Source organism: Macaca nemestrina, chromosome 6 (genome assembly GCF_043159975.1).
Source record: "Macaca nemestrina isolate mMacNem1 chromosome 6, mMacNem.hap1, whole genome shotgun sequence".
Classification (NCBI taxonomy): domain Eukaryota; kingdom Metazoa; phylum Chordata; class Mammalia; order Primates; family Cercopithecidae; genus Macaca; species Macaca nemestrina.
In genome coordinates, this window is record NC_092130.1 from 96,946,777 (window position 1) to 96,965,489 (window position 18,713).

Consider the following 18,713-nt stretch of genomic DNA (forward strand, 5'->3'; position numbering starts at 1 on the left):
ACTGACCTGCAGCAGGAATTTCTCAGCACACTCCTCTGCACTCCCTAGGCACCGGCAGCTCATTTTTCCACTTCAGAGAATGGTTTGTGCGTTCCTACCTGTGGCTTCCTCTGGAAAGTCCTCAATTCAATGGTCTCAGGATTCTGGGAGAGGCCGGCAAAGGCCCTGGGGAGATTGTGAATGGAATCCACCTGGATGCAGTCCAGGTAGAGCTCTAGGGAGCCAGCCCCTCGCTGCAAATTGCTCAGCCTCAGGAGGAGCCTGTGCCGCCTTCCGTCTGCCAGCTGCAGGTTGTTGAAAACCACCAAATGGACCTTCCCGTCGTTCTTCAGGTAACGGAGGATGGCTGGAAGCAAGCACAGGTCAACGAATGGTGTGATAAGTGGAAGAGGGGGAAGTGGAGGGTCAACGAATGGTGTGGTAAGTGTCCCGTGCTGAACAGCCTCCTGGTAACACGACTGGGTTGCTGGACAGAATGTGAGTGAGAAATAACCTCAAATATTAATTCACCATCTTCTGTGTGCTAGGCACTGTTTCAGGCACTGGGAACCAACTCTCCTCCTGAGAATGTTTTGTGCTGATGGAGAAACAGATAATATGTGGCAAATTTGAAAATAAACAATACAATTCTCATATAGTAGTAAGTACAGTGAGCAAGCAGAACCCCATCTGAAAGCAAACTAAACTCTAAGTAAGCCTAGAGCATGAATCCATTCATTCACCAAACACTTGCTAAGCACTACCATGGGGCTGGGGGCTGTCCTTAAGTGCTTTAAATACTTGATTTCTCCCTCCTCCCCCATTTTTTTTTTTAAAGACAAGATCTCGCTCTGACCCCCCGGCTGCAGTGCAATGGGACTATCTCAGCTCACTGCAACCTCTGCCTCCCGTGCTCAAGTAATCCTTCTATCTTAGCCTCCTAAGTAGTTGGGACCACAGGTGTGAGCCACCACAACCAGCTAATTTATATATTTTTTGTAGAGTCAGGGTTTTGCCGTGTTGCCCAGGCTGGTCTCGAAATCCTGAGCTCAAGCGATCCACCTGCCTTGGTCTCCCAAAGTGCTGGGATTACAGGTGTGAGCCACTGCACCCAGCCTAAATACTTAATTTCTACTCACTGCAACCAAATGCAATTGGAATAATTATGGATGAGGAAAGTGAGTCTCAGATAAGTGAAGGCACTTGGTCAAGGACATAGGAAGCGGCAGGACTAGAATCTGAACTTGAGTATGGTTCATTCCGTGACTAAAAAATGCAGGCATGCACAGGCCTTAGTCAGCACACATCAAATCGCGTGTAATCTGTCATATTGTCCCTCAGCAACCCATCCCTGAATTTAACAATGCTCAGAAAATAAAAGGTATTGGCTGGGCACAGAGGCTCATGCCTGTAATCCGAGCACTTTGGGAGGCCCAGGTGGGAGAATCGCTTGAGGTCAGGAGTTTGAAATCAACCTAGGCAACATAGTGAGACCTCATCTCTACAAAAAATAAATTTAAGAAAATTGGCCAGGCTGGGCCTGGTAGCTCACGCCTGTAATCCCAGCACTTTAGGAGGCTGAGGTGGGCAGATCATGAGGTCAGGAGTTCAAGACCAGCCTGACCAATATGGTGAACCCCCGTCTCTACTAAAAATACAAAAATTAGCCAGGCCTAGTGGTGTTTGCCTGTAGTCCCAGCTACTCGGAAGGCTGAGGCAGGAGAATCGCTTGAACCTGGGAGGTGGAGGTTGCAGTCAGCCAAGATCACACCACTGCACTCCAGCCTGGGTGACAGATCAAGACTCCATTTCAAAAAAAAAATAAAATGGCCAGGTGTGGTGGCACGTACTTGTAGTCCCAGCTACTTGGGACACTGAGGTGGAGGACTGCTTGAGCCTGGGGGATTGAGGATGCAGTGAGTCCTGATCGAACCACTGCACTCCAGCCTGGGCAACAGAGTGACCCCGTCTCAAAAAAAAAAAAAAAGAAAAAGAAAAGAAAACGTATCCATGGTTGTAAAAGGACTCCCACCTTATTTTCTGTTTTTGTTTTTGTTTCATTTCGGTTTTTTTCCCTATGTGGGTAGCTATTCACATATCTGCTTAAGCCCACATATCTTCTAGTTTTGACGGAGTCTGGCTCTGTCGCCCAGGCTGGAGTGCAGTGGCCAGATCTCAGCTCACTGCAAGCTCCGCCTCCCAGGCAGCCTTGCAGCCTTGTTTTTTTAACTCCATTATTGTCCTGAACATAGGAGGCCCTTAGCTAAAATCTTGGAAGTTGACCCTTTGTGAGTGGAGCCCATTAGTTAAGGTTTGCTAGAAATACCAAAGTGATTTCAGCTGGTGTCCAAACATGCCTCCAGGTGCACCCACAGGTACCATTCCCAAACCAGCACTCTGGGAGGCCAAGGTGGGCAGATCACAAGGTCAGGAGTTCAAGATCAGCTTGACTAATATGGTGAAACCCTGTCTCTACTAAAAATACAGAAATTAGCCGGGCATGGCTAATTTTCACTGGAAACAATCCCGGGAACAAGGTTGGAGGCTAATTGCAAATATTGCTGATAAGGGAGGTGGTAAACACATCATTGCAGTTGCAAATCTCTGGCCAGTCTTTAGCTGTCCCAGGGTGGGAAAGCCTTAAGTAGAACTTAAAGTAGAACTTTTCTGGAGGGTAATTTAGTCATGTGCATCAGAACCTCAAACATGTATAAACCCAACAGCCCAGCATTGCCACTTCTAGGAACTAAAACTGAGGAAATTAAAGAACAAAAAAGAAGCACTTCAGCACTGTCCTGGGTTATAGGAAAAAAAAAAAAAAAAAAAAAAAAGCAGCACCAAGATGTATGGATGAGAATGTTCATTTCAGAAATACTTATTGTAATCAACACTTGGCACAACATGTATGTCCAAAAGGAGAGGGCTGGCTACTTAAATTACACTATAATCATAAAATGGAATACTACGGAATAGCTGAATTAAAAACACAAAAAGACATTCCCAGTATTTTGTTAAGTTAAAAAAAAAAAAAAGGTTATAGGTCAATATGGGTTAATTTAGAAAAAAGTGTGCATGTGTATATATATACATATATGTATACATACATACCTAGAAGATTAGAAGAAGATATGTCTACATTAATATGGTTATTTTCTGGGTGCCTGGATGGTATTTTTTTTCTTCCTGCTCATCTTCATTGTTTTAACTTTTCTACAAGAAACAACCATTACTTGTATATAAAAATAATAAAGAAATATATTAGACATATACACCCAGACTGTGTTGCTGTTAATCTGTGTGATTTGTGGCAAGTAACTTGGACCATCTTTCTCCTCAGGTACCTTTTCTGTAGAGTGTAAATGCCAAGATGGTGCTGCCTGCAGATGAACTAGCCAAGAATACCTATTTACATTGCAGTGTCGCCAAAGAAAAGAATCACTACTGTGGAACATGAAGGATATATTTTAAGGCTTTCTCCACATTAGGCTTTCTAGGTTCATTTTCCCACCCTTCTGAACTCCGACTGGATTTTCCAGTTGACCACAGTCTGAAGAGAGCCAGTTGACGTGAGGTTCTGTGACCTACAGAGATGGTGGGAGGAGTGAGACGGGAAATCTCTTATGTCGACGTGGTCACCACCACTTGCTTCCTGAGGGAGAAGAATCAGAAAGACCTGGCAAGACAGACTAGCTAGAAGGGCTTTCTGATTCCAGAACAATACTAACTTTCCTGAAGCAAAGTATTAAATAAATATAAATAAATGGTAAGATGTATATAAATGTGGTATGAAGAGGAAGAAAATAATGGAATGGAGGAAAATAGACCCAAATAGAAATTCTAAGGTATTTCTAATCTGGGATAGAACAGAATCTTCTCCTTTTATTTAATATTAATTGTTGAGAATTCACATGTACCCCTTAAATATGTAAAAATTACATATCAATACAAATAATTTAAATCTGAAAATTTTTTTAAATGTTGAGAATTTACAATAGTAACTGCACAGCTGGAAATTAGAACCATATATGGTAACCAAAAGAGGGAGAAACAGAGTCCAAACATATGCACTAACTCAATTTTATAAAAACTTCTATTACATTACTATTTAGAACAGTTTTGCAAATACCTGGAATTTTTACAGGCCAGGAAAATACCACTTGGACCACCAAACTTGAATTAGGTCACACACACACTCACTCACTATCTCCTTATTTCAGTTATGGCCACTACCTCTGTTCTCTACATTAACTGTTTCAGAGGATGTACATACTGGCTTATAACAAAAACTCTTGATTTTTCTTCCCCAAACTAAGATTTCTGTGAAATTCAAAGGAAATATATTTTCTTGGGCATGTTGCTTGCTTTTAACAGGGCTTCACAGGGCATGTGGGCCATGGTTTATTTTCATAACTAAATAGCTGGGTTTAATTTGATGAATAGTACCTAGTGGGATACTTTATATATAGCAGGTGCACACTAAATGTTGCTAATATAAACTTTCAACGAAAAATTAAATGATTGCATTTAAAGCTTTGTATATAGAAAATAAAGTTCAGAGAGTAGCAATTCAACATCTAATTCAAGGTAGCAAAACCTCCTATTGTGTTCATACTCTCATTGAAGTGGTTTCTGTACTTCTGCCTTGCTTTTTGTTGCAATGTAACACTCAAATGACAAATCCCTCATGCCTCTAGATCTCATGACAATAGCAAAAGAAAACACAGGCAAAGAAAACCATGGAAACTTCCATCTTCACAATGTCTGTTAGCAGAAAAATTATCAAGTGCCTTGACATTTCCCATTCTTCACAATTGATCCAATACTCATTTCTCTTATGGCTTCCATTTTTCATTTTCTTTTTTATTGCAAATTCTTTACTTCAGTGCCTCTACACTTATTTTATCATCAGAGCAGTTAGACTACCCAGAGGGCAAGCAGCCTCAGGAAGCTCAATGTTTTCACATCAGTCATACAGAGTCCGGGAAAAGCAGAAAGTTCTCGCCCCAGGAGCCTGCAGCCTGTTGGATGCAAGTTTTCCTCACCTTCTCCAGAGGCAGCATCATCGGGAAGGGGAAGAGAACGGACAGGGTTCCCTTCCTCTTGCCAGCCCCCTTTCCCGGTGCTCATCTCACCCTATCTTATCCCAACACATCCACACATAGTAGAAGGAGCAAAACGCAGGGGAAAACACTACAGAGGGAGGAGGATGACTGTTTTGTCCCTCTGGGAAGGAAGAAGCAGCCAGGCCCCTGAGGCTGGAACCATTCCACCTCCCAGCTTGACCACACCTCTGCCTGGCCACCACCCTGGAGAGCACTCAGGAAAACAGTCACTGGGTATGAAACGACCTTTGCCAAATTATAACTCAGGAAATTATGGCAGTAAAAGAAATCAGACCTAACTGACTCTATCTAGCTTCTAACACTTAAGCTTTCCTTGTTCATTCCTGGGCAGAGGCCGAACTAACTTTGGGAAAGAATTCAGTAGATGGTTTGACTCTGAAGCAAAATTGGTAACAGCCCTTTCCCGAAGACTCCCTTCTTGCCTGGGGACCAGTCTGCCTTTGAAGGACTAATAAATTAGCTACAGGATTAGAAATGACAGTTTAGGGGTCATGCAGCCTCTGGCTCCAAGAGTCTGAACCTCCCCAAATTGCTCCTAGGGTAACATCACTATTGTAAAGCCTAACATCAGTGCTTGAGATATTTTGCAGACCATGCACTCGACGGATCAGCTGACACCACCCAACCCAGTAATCTGGCCCAATCATTTCTGCCATCACACCCAGGAACAGAAGACATTAAGAAAACCTAACTTCGACCCCCTATGATTCCATTTCCAACCTGACCAATCAGCACTCCCCACTTCCCAAGCCCCTACCTGCAAAATTATCTTTAAAAACTGATCCCCGAATGCTTGGGGAGACTGATTTGAGTAATAAACTCCAGTCTCCCACACAGCCAGCTCTCCGTGAATTACCCTTTCTCCATTGCAATTCCCCTGTCTTGATAAAAGGGTTCTGTGTAGGCAGCAGGCAAGGTGAACCCATTGAGTGTTTCCAGGTACAACTGTTTCTTCAGCTGTAGCACATTCAGTTCGCATCCTCAGTTTTCACTTACCACCAGCTGCACAGGCTTTCTTGGCGATTGCAGCTGGTTATCTTGCAGGGTTAGTACCGAGAATGCAGTGCAGATTGGATTGGAATTGAAGGCTGTCAGTCAGTGGGTGCTCAAATCTCAAATGACGTCTCTGCCTCTGCTCCACCTCTGGGCTTCTCTGTTAGATTCCTGACTCCCCTTCCTACTTTAGGGCTCTTTCTGCATGGACTTTTTGGACTGAGAGATTGAACTTCTTAGAGGACTGTTCTGATCAAGTTATTGCCTCCTCAAAGCAAGCAAGGAAGCAAATGAAATCCTTCAATAACTCCCTAGTGGATTCTAAATAACGTTTCAACTCCTTATCCCAGGACTGGCCCTCATCTTCCCACCACCTTAAGTCCCTCCCTGCTGCCAAGTCTATATCTTGCTGATTTTCCCACATCCCATAGTATCTGAGGGCACCACTACAACTACCTATGAAGTGAAAAAAATAGATAAAATAGAGTGTGTCCACTCTGACTTTTATTACTCACAATTATGTCTTTTGTTAAATGTGGAACACTTTGTTGGTTATATAAATCCTTTCCCTCTAAACTTGGCATCTTTGTGTAATTGACAATTTGGGGTCCAATTTTATGGCACTGTCCAAAAGCTACACTTCCATGCTTGGGACCAGCCGGACACAGGAACCACATAGCCCAGTCTGATTAAATACGATTTCAGTGACTGGCAGCAGATTAAAAAGCAAGCCCAGGCAATGAAGATTTGAAATATTGCCATCTTCAGAAAGAATTTTCAAAAGGTGCTTTCTGAAAAGTGGACCTGGTAGTCAAAAATATTATAATATGTTGAATGTCAAAGTTATGAAGCAGGGTGCCAGCTTTAAAGAACTGGAAATGATAATATTTTTTCTGCTTGGGCAAAGGAGTCCAGAGTGGCCTGGCCTGCAGGCAGCAAACTCACAAAGGTAGTCCGGCACTCTTTGCTTTATTTGGCAAACGGCTTTGCTCTTTGGCACTTTTAAACATATGATGGAAGCAATCATTGTCAACCTTTCCTCTTCTTTTAAAATAATTGTACATTTAAAAATTGCCTCCTTGACATTAATGTCTCTTGTGATGGATATGCTTGTTTGCCTTTGCTTATTTATCTTCATGCCCTATACACGAGGTCTTTGTAACTTTAGTGCTTTGGAAATACATAGAAAAGGTAAATCAGCAAACTGCTTTTTCTGAAAGTACTCTGGGTGACTCCTAGCTGTGATAAATGCAGTCTGTTTCAAAGTTTTCTTATGGCAGTTTGGACAATGTAATGTATACAGAGTATACACACACACACACACACACACACACATCTATCTAGTGAAAGAAAACACAGCAATTATGCTAAACATCTGCAGAGGACTTTCTGTTTTGAAAAAGTATGAGATTCATCATAGTATGCAACTATCTGGTAGGCAACAAAGCTGTGAGTGTGCACAGAAGCCCAAGGTCATGTTACAGGAGACAGATGCAAAGCAATTTAAGCGCCTAGGAAACTTCTCTAGCCTTGGTAGAATGACAAAATACTACCATTATAAGTCATCCAGCTTAATATCTCACTTCACAAATTCCTTCAATAAAAGTGCAGCCTCTACCAGCACATTTCCAGTAACAAGGAACTCATTACTTTGCAGAGAAGCCCATTTCACTTTTGGATCACTCTCCAAGATTTTCCTAATACAGAGCCAATATGTTTCCTCTGTCTTCTACCAATGGATCCTAATTTTACTCTTCAGAGCTAGAGAGAGGTTTACTCTGATCTTCATTCCAAATGACATTTTTCAAATATTATTTTAAAATTATTTTTAATTATTTTTATTTTTTTGAAACAAGATCTTGCCCTGTTACCCAGGCTGGAGTGCAGTGGCATGATCATGGCTCACTGCAGCCTCAAACTCCTGGGCTCAAGTGATCCTCCTGCCACAGCCTCCTGAATAGCTGGAGCTACAGGCATGTACCACCAAGTCTGGCTAATTTTTTAAAAAATGTATTTTTGGCCGGACGCAGTGGCTTACGCCTGTAATCCCAGCACTTTGGGAGGCTGAGGCAGGCGGATCACGTGGTCAGGAGTTTGAGACCAGCCTGGCCAACATGGCGAAACCCTGTCTCTACTAAAGACACACGCAAAAAAAAAAATTAGCCAGGTGTGGTGGCGCGTGCCTATAATTCCAGCTACTCAGGAGGCTGAAGCAGGACAATTGCTTGAACCTGGGAGGTGGAGGTTGCAGTGAGCTGAGATCATGCCATTGCACTCCAGCCTGGGCAACCGGGTGAGACTCTGTCTCAAAAAAATATATATATATATTTTAATTTTTTACCCAGACTGGTGTTGAATGTGTGGGCTCTAGTGATATTCCTGCCTCAGACTCTCAAAGTGCTGGGATTACAGGCATGAGCCACTGCACCTAGCCCTTTTTTCAAATATTGTAAGGCAAATTTCATATTTTTCATGTCTTCTGTCTGGCTCCTTCATTTCTCTAGTTCCTTTAACTTTTCTACTTAAATGTGGTAAACAAAACAAAACAAAACCCCAAAACGGGGCCCAGATAGGTGCTCTTTTTGTGACTCTTTTCAAGATAATCTTTGACTTGACAGTGTCCCTGTGAAATTGTCCAGGACTAGACACAGTATTAGATGTGGCCTGGACAGTTAAGAGTACAGTGGGACTATTAGCTTCCTTAACCTGGCCATATGTATGCACTAATGAAACCTAAAGTGTAGGGAGCTTTTTATAAACAGTTGCATCACAGTATCTGTATTCATTCATTCATTTGGCAAACATTTTTGAGTATCCATTATGTGTCATCCACTATCCTCAACACTGATTAGGATTTGTTGTTGATTAGAACTCTTAGGATAGATGTCTCACATCCTGAACTTCTGCAACTTGCTTTTCACTCCTAGTTGACAGCTTTACATTTATTCTTGTTGAATTTAATCTGATTGATTTTGGCCCATTGTATTATCTGGTAGGAATTTGTAAATATGAATGATAGCATCCAACATGTTCAACTCTTTTCTAGCTTTGAATTGCAAACACGATAAAATGCTGTCTTTGCTCAAGTCACTGACGTGTTGGACAGTTCAATACCCAAGACAGAGCCGTGTCAAAAACCACTAGATAATTTGCTATACAGTGACTTATCAACCCCTAGCGGTACTATAATCTAGCTTATTCTTTTTTATATTATTTAGAAAGGTATAATAAGCAACTTTATCCAATTCTTTTCTGAAGTCAGATACATTATGCTCACAGCATGTTTTTTATCTATCAGCTTTGAAACTTTATTGAAAAAAAAGTTTGGCATGATTTATTCTTAGTAAATCCATTTTGTCTTTAAAAAAAATCACAGATTTCTTTTCTAGGCAATCCCAAAATACATGAATAATCATATAACCCTCTGGAGCTCTGTCCTAAATTTCAGTAGCCTGTGGTTTTCAGAATCCACCTTCCCTTCTTTATAAAAATGGAAACATTTGCCTGTCCTTTTAGGACCTTTCTGTTCGCTACGATTTCTAAATGATACTAACAGTGGCTCCACTATCACTTTCTTCACTAACTATCCCAATATGTAATTCATCTGGACCTGAATAGTTAGTCTCACTAAAGAGAGTGGGTGTTTTTCTGTTATCTCCTCACCTAGCTTGGATTTTTGTTTTCTTTTAACCATTCTTGACAATTTGAGGAACATTCCCCTTGATGGGTAAGACAGAAACAGAAGAGCCATCTATGACTTACCTCAATCACCTGTTAATCTCCTATTACCTATTCCAGGTGGGCTTATTTCTTCCATATCTTCCATATCTCATTCTGAATATGGCAAAAAACACCCATTTTATTATCTTACGTGTGAATCACCAGCTTTGACTCAATTAGGTTTTAGCTTTTCTGTCCTAATTTTTATAGTTTTGTGTCAAATTTTAAAATTCTTTCCATCTTCTGCATATGACCACTTTAAAATTAAGCTAATTCAAGGGCATCTCATAGGAATACTGTGAAAGTTAAAAGGGAAAATAGACTTTGAGCTTTTAACACAGTCCTGGTACATTAAAAAGACTCCATAGGGCTGGGCGTGGTTGCTCACGGCTATAATCCAAGCACTTTGGGAGGTTGAAGCAGGCGGATCACCTGAGGTCAGGAGTTTGAGACCAGCCTGACCAACATGGAGAAACCCTATGTCTACTAAAAATACAAAAATTAGCTGGGCCTGGTGGCGCATGCCTGTAATCCCAGCTACTTGGGAGGCTGAGGCAGGAGAATTGCTGGAACCCGGGAGGCGGAGGTTGCAGTGAGCCAAGATTGTGCCATTGCACTCCAGCCTGGGCAACAAGAGCGAAACTCCATCTCAAAAAAAAAAAAAAAAAAAAAAGACTCCATAAATATTATTATTAATGTTTGAGGCCCCTCAATTTTTCCACTTATTATTGGGTCTAAAATTTTATTTTTTAAGCTCTACCATCTCTCTTAATCTATATTTCTCTTTAGCTTGCAAGCTTCAGAACCACTACTCTGAACTATTTGCATGTCCTCTCCTTAGGCTAAGGAGTTTGACTGACACTCGCTGGTCATTACAGCAAACACTTTGGGTTTCCTTCACTTCACAGCATCAAGTTGTTCTGAGACAATCATACTAAGACTAAAGAAGCAGTTCTCCTTTTCTTCTTCTGAAAGGTGAAACTGTCATCAAGGCAAGCCAGGAGTTCACCAAACCATCATCATTAGAAAACAGTTGCCTAAATAGTGGACATCTCTCTCTTTCTAATACTGTTTAAGAATATGAAAATTTTATTGAACCTCATAGTCTAAAGAAAGTTATTATACCTTATATAATTCAGTTCTTGCAATCAACCTGAGAGGTAGCTATTATTATCCCCATTTATAGGCAATCAACCAGGGCTAAGAGAGATTCAGAGATGTATTCATAGTGATGCAGTTTGTGACTCAAACTCAGGATACAAACTGGAAAGTTGTCTTTATGCCAGATACTAGAAGAACATCAGCCATATCTTCTATCCAGCCAGGTGGTTTCTGTAGGATGCTTATTTCTATCAAGATTTAAAGCCTGTATTACTAATAACCTGGCAGATCACTTCTACCAGAAATACTACCTGTATCCTCTTATATCCTATTCCAAAAGGCCTCCAACATTTATTCATTTAAAATATATATATATATATATCTCTTTTGGCATGGTGTGGTGGCTCAGACCTGTAAGCCCCACACTTTAGGAGGCTGAGACAGGAGGATCACTTGAGGCCAGGAGTTCGAGACCAGCCTGGCTAACATGGCAAAACCCCATCTCTACTAAAAGAATAGAAAAATTAGCCGGGTGTAGTGGTGCGCACACGTAGTTCCAGCTACTCGGGAGGCTGAGGCAGGAGAATCAGTTGAACCTAGGAGGCAGAGGCTGCAGTGAGCTGAGATCTAGCCACTGTACTGCAGCCTGAGTGATGGAGCAAGACTTTGTCTCAATAAATAAATACATAATTTTTTTTTTATTACCTACTGTGTGTCAGATATTGTAGAATCCCAGAATTTCACAATGGTGTATGTCATTTTTCACGAACAAGTCTATTCTTCTCAGCCTCCATTTATTCTTTTCAATCTGCCCATGAACCACTTCCATGTACAAGGCACCTTGCTAAGTGCTGCAGCAGATGCAAAGATAAGGGCTGCATAGTCCCTGTCTCAAGGGAGCTCCCAACCAAACGGAGAGAAGACCTAGAAGTAATTCAAGTACAAGATGAGCTAAGATGAATGTCTTCCTTAAGAGGTACAAAGTCATATTAGAAAGAATATCAGAAGGAGCTGGAGATGAGTCTTGAATGTGTAGGATTTGGGTGTCGAGAGGTGATGTAGGACATGTGCCGAGGGAGCAGAGAGCAGGAACAAAAGGATGGAGGAGAGACAGCATGTACGGCCCCAAAGAATGGCAATAGCCTATCTTGCTGAAGCTCAGGCTGCATGGAGGTTGGAATGAGGGATAAACTGGACAGGCTGCTTGGGGCCATGCAGTGGAAGCCCTGAATGCCTCACTGAGACATGGGTACATTATTCAGTTTGGAAAGGGGGCCACTAGAGGTCTCAGAGGTCAGGTGTATCTTGATCCAAATTATGTCTGTGAACAGTAATGAGGTGGTCTGGGGTAGGCTGACTTGGAGAGGGTGAGAATAGCAGCAGAGAGCTCAGTGGCAAACTCTTTCTTTGCAGTCTTCATTAGCTACATTTTAATTTGTTCCAGGAGGTCATATGGGGCCCAGATGACCAAATTCTGCTCTTTGATGCTGTGTAGTCACCCTCCTTCATCGCCTAGTCCTGGACTTTAATGGAGGAAAGGGTGTGTTTTATTTCCTACTCAGGTGTTTTAAGTCAGTAGAGATCCATTTGGATTTCTTCTGTTTCCCTGTTTACCATGCAAATCAGCAGAAGAGGAGATCAGCTGAACCTTGGCCAGATGAACGCTGTCTGGAGCCTACCACGTCCAGGAAGATAATTTATGGAGGGTTGTGCGGAGCATTATGTCAAGCCAGCATGGCTACCACTGAACACTTCAGTGGGGAGTCTCAACCACAGGCTCTGTCTTCTCCTTGGATCTGATGAACCCAGTGACTTCTTTTTATTGTTCCAGTCAGAATGGACTTCTCCTTCCTGGAACTTTATATTCACCAGCGCTGGCAAATCTTCGTACTTTTTCCGACTGCTCCAGTGAAACAACTTCTCTGTGTCACTTCAACTCTCCAAGCTCTAATAATACCATAAATCCCTCTTTGCCTTATAAGAATTCTCATTTCTAGATTCTTCCAGGACTCCTTCTGTCCCCATAGTTTCTAAGAACAATTTATCTTTCCTAATAGGTTGGAGGGTAGGGAGATGTTCATCTTTCAGTTCTTCATCTCAAACCTTTCATGTTTTCCTCAAAATTTTTTTTTCTTTTGAGACAGAGTCTCGCTCTGTTGCCCAGGCTGAAGTATGGAGTGCAGCGGCACGATCTCAGCTCACTGCAACCTCTGCCTCGTGGGTTCAAGCAATTCTCCTGCCTCAGCCTCCCGAGTAGCTGTGACTATAGGCATGTACCACCATGCCCAGCTAATTTTTGTATTTTTAGTAGAGACGGGGTTTCTCCATGTTGGCCATGCTGCTCTCGAACTCCTAATCTCAGGTGATCTGCCTGCCTCAGCCTCCCAAAGTGCTGGGATTACAGCCCCTAAAATTTTTGATCTGCTAGTATTTACAGCTGACTCACATTACTGGTGATTCTTCAGAGGAAACATAGTAATGATTCCCTTACCCTCTACCTACTGCCCATTAAATCTAGTGCTACTCTTGTCTATGCAAAATGAAAGGATCAGTTCAGGGGAAGTTGCTTCCTTGTGCTTCCCAGCAACACAGACTTTCCACAATGGGCTCACAAATACTGACCAATTTAGAAATAGAGGGTGAGAGGCAGTGAGGGCAAAAGCTGGGAGCAGTTTTTTACACTGTAGAGGAACTTCTGGCCATTAAGCTGGATGAACCAAAAAAAAAAAAAAAAAAAAAATCTTTGCAATGCCTCTGAAATAGACAGGTTAGGAGAAGTTGCTGATCCACAGATGAAGAACGGTGATTTTTACAGATCACAAACTGAGTAGCTGGGTTGTCAGAAGGTGAGCAGTTCCTTCAACAGATGCTAGGCAAAATGGGGCTGTTTGATTCAAGGCAGAGACATGGGCAGAATCTCCTCTCATTAGGGCTGAAGATGGGAAAAGGGGGACAGGAATGGTTGACCCATCTGCTGGCTATGTCCCCAGGCTCACTTTATTATCTGACACCTCCTCACGGCCCCTGACACGCTGTGAGCCACATACAGAGAAAGCAGACCTGGGAGTAGAGTGGAAGCAGGGAAGAAGCATGTTGGAATTTGACAGAAAAGAAGGGGTTAAAATCCCATTCCTTTACACTTTTAACTTTAGAGTCCTATGAAAATTAAGAATTAGAAACTTCTTTTATTTCCTAATGCCTACAGATTTAAGTGTACAATCACAAGTACAATCTAAGAGAGAGTCTGAAGCACTAGGAAGTGTCTACTTTGTAAAGCAAACTGAAATAAACATAAAATCCAGCCAGAAGAACCAGTTCTCCTATTTTATTAAAAGCATGAAGCAGTAGGAACACACATCTGTCACATTCCTTAATAAACAGGAACAGGTGTTGTCCCCCGGGCAGGAGTGGAGGAGAAGGCAATGAAAAATAGTGACCATTTTCTTTGGGACTCACTTCTCAGTGCTTATAGTAACTTACTACGGCAATAAAACAAATGACAGCAGAGGAATCAAACCAGTGACAGGCCTGTGTCTGGCATGCACAGGGAGAAAAGAGCACTATTCGTCCTGTTCTACTGGTTAAGGTCTATTCTCTCCATCACAGCCAGGTAGGTGCTTATGGAGCTAGGAGCTAGGTCTACTGAGCACTGGCTTCAAAGGGAACATAAGAATGGTATGCGGTGGCTGTCATGGGCTGAATGTTTGTATCTGCCCCTTCCTCCTGCCCCACCAAATTCATATATTGAACTCCTAATCTCCAGCGTGATGGTATTTGGAAGTGAGGGTTTTGGGAGATGATTAGGTTTAGATGAGGTCCTGAGGGTGTGGCCCTCATGATGGGAATAGTGACCTTATAAGAAGAGACACAAGAGAGCTTGCTGTCTGTCTGCATCATGTGAGGACACAATAAAAAGATGGCCATCTACAATCCCGGAACTGGGCACTTACGAGGATCCAAATCTGCTGGTGGTACGGTTTGGATATGGTCTGTCTGTCCCCATCAAAACTTGTGCTGAAAGTTGGTCCCCAGTGTGGCAGTGTTGGGAGGTGGCGCCTTGTGGGAGGTGTATGGATTATGGGGGTGGATCTCTTATGAATGGCTTGGTGCCGTTCTCGAGATAGTGAGTTTCGGCTCTTGTGAAAATGGATTAGTTCTCAAGAGAATGGATTAGTTCCTGAGAGAGTAGGTTGTTATAAAGCTAGGATGCCCCTCAGGTTTTCTCCTCTTCCCATGTGTCTGCTCCCTCTTTGACCTTCTCCACCACGTTGTGACACAAGAAAGTCCTTGTCAGAAGCCAGGGCCATGCTCTTGAACTTCCCAGCCTACAGAACTGTGAACTAAATAAATCTCTTTTCTTCATAAATTACCCAGTCTCAGGTAGTCTTTTATAGCAACACAAAATGGACTAAGATGGCACCATGATCTTAGACTTATCACGCTCTAGAACTGTGAGGCGTAAATGTCTATTGTTTAAGCCACATAGTCTATGGTATTTTGTTATAGCAGCCTGAGCTGCCTAAGATAGTGGCTGAATTGTCCCTTGTCCTGTCTGCTCCAGAACTGGATTCAGAATAACATAAGGATGAGACAATGTCAAAAGCCATCTTGGTCACAGCAATTCTTCTTTTTTTCTCCCAATGTCACTTTCTCCCTGAACCCACCACTCCCATATAGGTAAATGTACAGTAAGAAGAATTCAATATTGAAAATTGAGATGACTAGTGAGTGAGAATATAATTGTACAAGAAAACCATCTCAAAGAAAGTATACCCCTAATCCTGGAATAGAAAAAGGAGATTTTTAAGAAAATAATTTCAGCAAATTTGCTTACCTTTGTTTAAGCGTCCCATCACAGTAAATTCAAAATATTTACTGTTGTCAGTTGAAGAGTAAAGACCGAAGATGGTGGCTGAACTTTTAGTCTGCAGCTTGAAGGTGGAAATCACATAGAGATCATTCAGGGCTTGATCTGTCAGGACTGGCAGCAGAGCGCCTGGGTTCACCCTCTGACTGGAAGATGGGAGAAGGTCAAAGACTGGGGAGAAGGGAGAAAAGGGGTATAAGTGAAAGATTCAATTTGGGGGAAAACAGGGTTTTTTTTGGTTGGGGGGGCAATTTGACAGTAAGCTACAAAGTAATGTAAACTAATCTTGTAATCCCTTTTCCATATTGCCAAACTCACCAGTTCTTCCCTGTTACTTTTACAGTGGCTGGACATCTGAGCCAGAAGAAATATAGCACAATATTCATCACTGGGTATAGCCTTCAAGAGAGGACTGAATTTGCAAACACAAAATTGGGTTTGGCTGAACAAGTAGCTCTGAAAATGCCCACCAGGAAAAGCACTAAAGGCTTAAAGTACAAGGGGGACTGGTGAATGCATCCAAGCCATTGCTTTACTGATATCCCCAAGCAGTGAATTTCTGTCACAGAGTCCCTTAGGCACCTCCAGGACCAGAGCCAATTGTGTTTTCCTGGTCAGTGACAAATGACAGGAAATGCAGCAGAAAACATGGATATGGTGGTAGATGTGCTGGCGGAAAATGATTTGCTACCTTTGTGAGACCTAAGTGTTCCCTTTGTGCCTTTACAATTTTCCGGCATTTCTCTGTTTAAAAAAATCCCAGTGTGGAAACAAAACAAAACAAAATGATGTGGTGTCTGTTTCTTGACTATATCTTGACTTATAGAGTTGGTCTACAAAAATCAGAATCTGCATCTGTATTTGTATAGTTGCTTTTGATCAAGCAAGCAGTACTTTCTCTCACAAACTTTGTAATATTTTTGAAAGCTGTGAGAGAGTATGCCTAGAGTCATTTAAAAGGCAAAGGCCAAATTTGGGTAATACTCTGTAGAAGTTACTTAGTGTATCTATTAGCATATGCAAATATCACTTGAACAATTACATAGCCTGCAGAAACTTCAGCACCTACAGCTGTCTCTTTGATATAATAATCTAGTTATTAAATGGGTAATATTGACAATTGATAAAGAGTTCTTACAAATCAATAAAATGATAAGCATCCTAACAGAAAAATGGGCAAGGAATATGAAAAGGCAATTTACATAAAAAGAATTACAATGACCATTAAGTATATAAATAAATGTTCATGTATTTATCTAATGATGCAGGAGTTGCTAACTTAAACAATAAGATATTGTTTTCACCATCGAATTGGAAAATTAGTAAATACAATAGTACTCAACTGTGAGAGTTCAGGGAAATGGGCAGTCTCTGTACCACTGTGTAACATTTAAACTAGTATAAACATTTTGAAGACAGTTTAAACAACAGTAATAAAGGCTCTAAAACATATGTGCTCTTTAATCTAGCAATTTTACTTATGGGAATTTATCCTATGGAAATAATGAATAACATGGTAAATTATTTAGGTATAAGAATATTAGACACTAGTGGTAATTCTAGAATTTCTATTTAGGAAAGAATTAGGTGAAAATCTAATTGGAAGAGAGGTAAACCTGAGCTCTGTTGGCATAGCATTTTGCTATGAAAATATTAACTGTTCTTAGCAAAAAAAAAAAAAAAAAAAAGAAGGGCTTGGCTGAGATTGAGGGGATGGTTAAAATCATCCCAAACCATCATGTGACACTCACACTTGTTCAATAAATTATTATTTACAATATCAACACCAAAAACAACTTAAGGGTTCTATATTACAACCCTGGCTAAATGTATTTTGATTCTTCCAAAAAGCAGAATACTACCTAATTTTAAAGTGTAGCTGAATACTTACAGATGTGGAAAGATGTTCACGATACATTAAAAAAGGTTTCTAAAACTGTATGTATAACATAATTCCATTTGAAATATATTTTCACGTAGAAAAAGATTTGAAATGAAAGACAACAACATGTTAATGTTAATAGAAGCTATCCCTGGGTTGCATAAATATAAGTTTTAAATTTCTTCATTTTTTGCTTTTCTAACTTTTATCTTTGCTACAATGGGCAAGTATTGCTTTTGTAATAAGAATGAATAAAAGTTCTAAAGCAAACAGGCAAAAACCTAATTACTCAAGAATGTCTACCCTTTTTAAAAGACAATTTGTCTTCAAACTGGATCTATATTGTATTTTTCGCATGTACCGGGGTCCTTACACAGTAATGAATTTAATATGAGACGTGTTGGAAAGTAGAACATTTACTGTGTTCCTCTTAGTGCCTATATCCCTAAACCATAAACACTGTTGCCTACTGCATTTCAAAAGGGAAATTGGATTTTTTAATCTTCAAGAGAATTGGAAATTTTACATTTCCACTAATGAGGGCAAAGGGAAATAAGGTATTATGTTTTAAAGTTCCATTCAGGACAAAACATCTTCAGAAAAGAGATATGTTTTTAAAGTATGGGAACTACCTTCAAAGCAAAATTCTTAGTACTCTTGATTTTTGCTTTGACTATGATCAGGTCCATGATGTAACTCAAGCTAAACTTGCTGTATTTCAATCTATGGTTTGTCTGATTCGTTTGCATCTCTCTCAAGAGGCAGAGATGGGATTACTTAGTAATGAACATAGAGAGTGTTTTGAAAAGGAAATGAGACACTACCATTTTCTATTAATGTTATTACGTTTTAGTAAAAGTGCCAGGATCAAAGCACAATCCTCTAGTGTTAGAGGTGAAATTACTGCTATCAATGAGCCCAGCAACCATGGTATGTAAATTGAATATATACTAATTTAAGACTAGCAATGCAGCTCAGAGGAAGAAGGAGATAAGCAAATTATCCTGTTAAGCCTGATGATTGCAGACTAGATAATGCAATAAAAGAA

At 41.0% G+C, this 18,713-nt stretch overlaps 1 protein-coding gene across 4 annotated transcripts in view; it reads right to left on the minus strand.

Moving 5' to 3' along the window:
* LOC105475080 (thrombospondin 4) overlaps positions 1–18,713 on the minus strand; it is an 88,736-nt gene that overhangs the window by 25,543 nt on the left and 44,480 nt on the right. For all 4 annotated transcript variants that reach the window (XM_071098759.1, XM_011730057.2, XM_011730055.3 and 1 more), the window contains 2 exons: positions 15,751–15,954; positions 99–346 (listed from right to left, as the gene is read on the minus strand). In XM_071098759.1, the coding sequence (XP_070954860.1) occupies positions 99–346; positions 15,751–15,769 (267 nt within the window). In that variant the 5' untranslated portion in view covers positions 15,770–15,954. The remainder of the gene's footprint in view (positions 1–98; positions 347–15,750; positions 15,955–18,713) is intronic.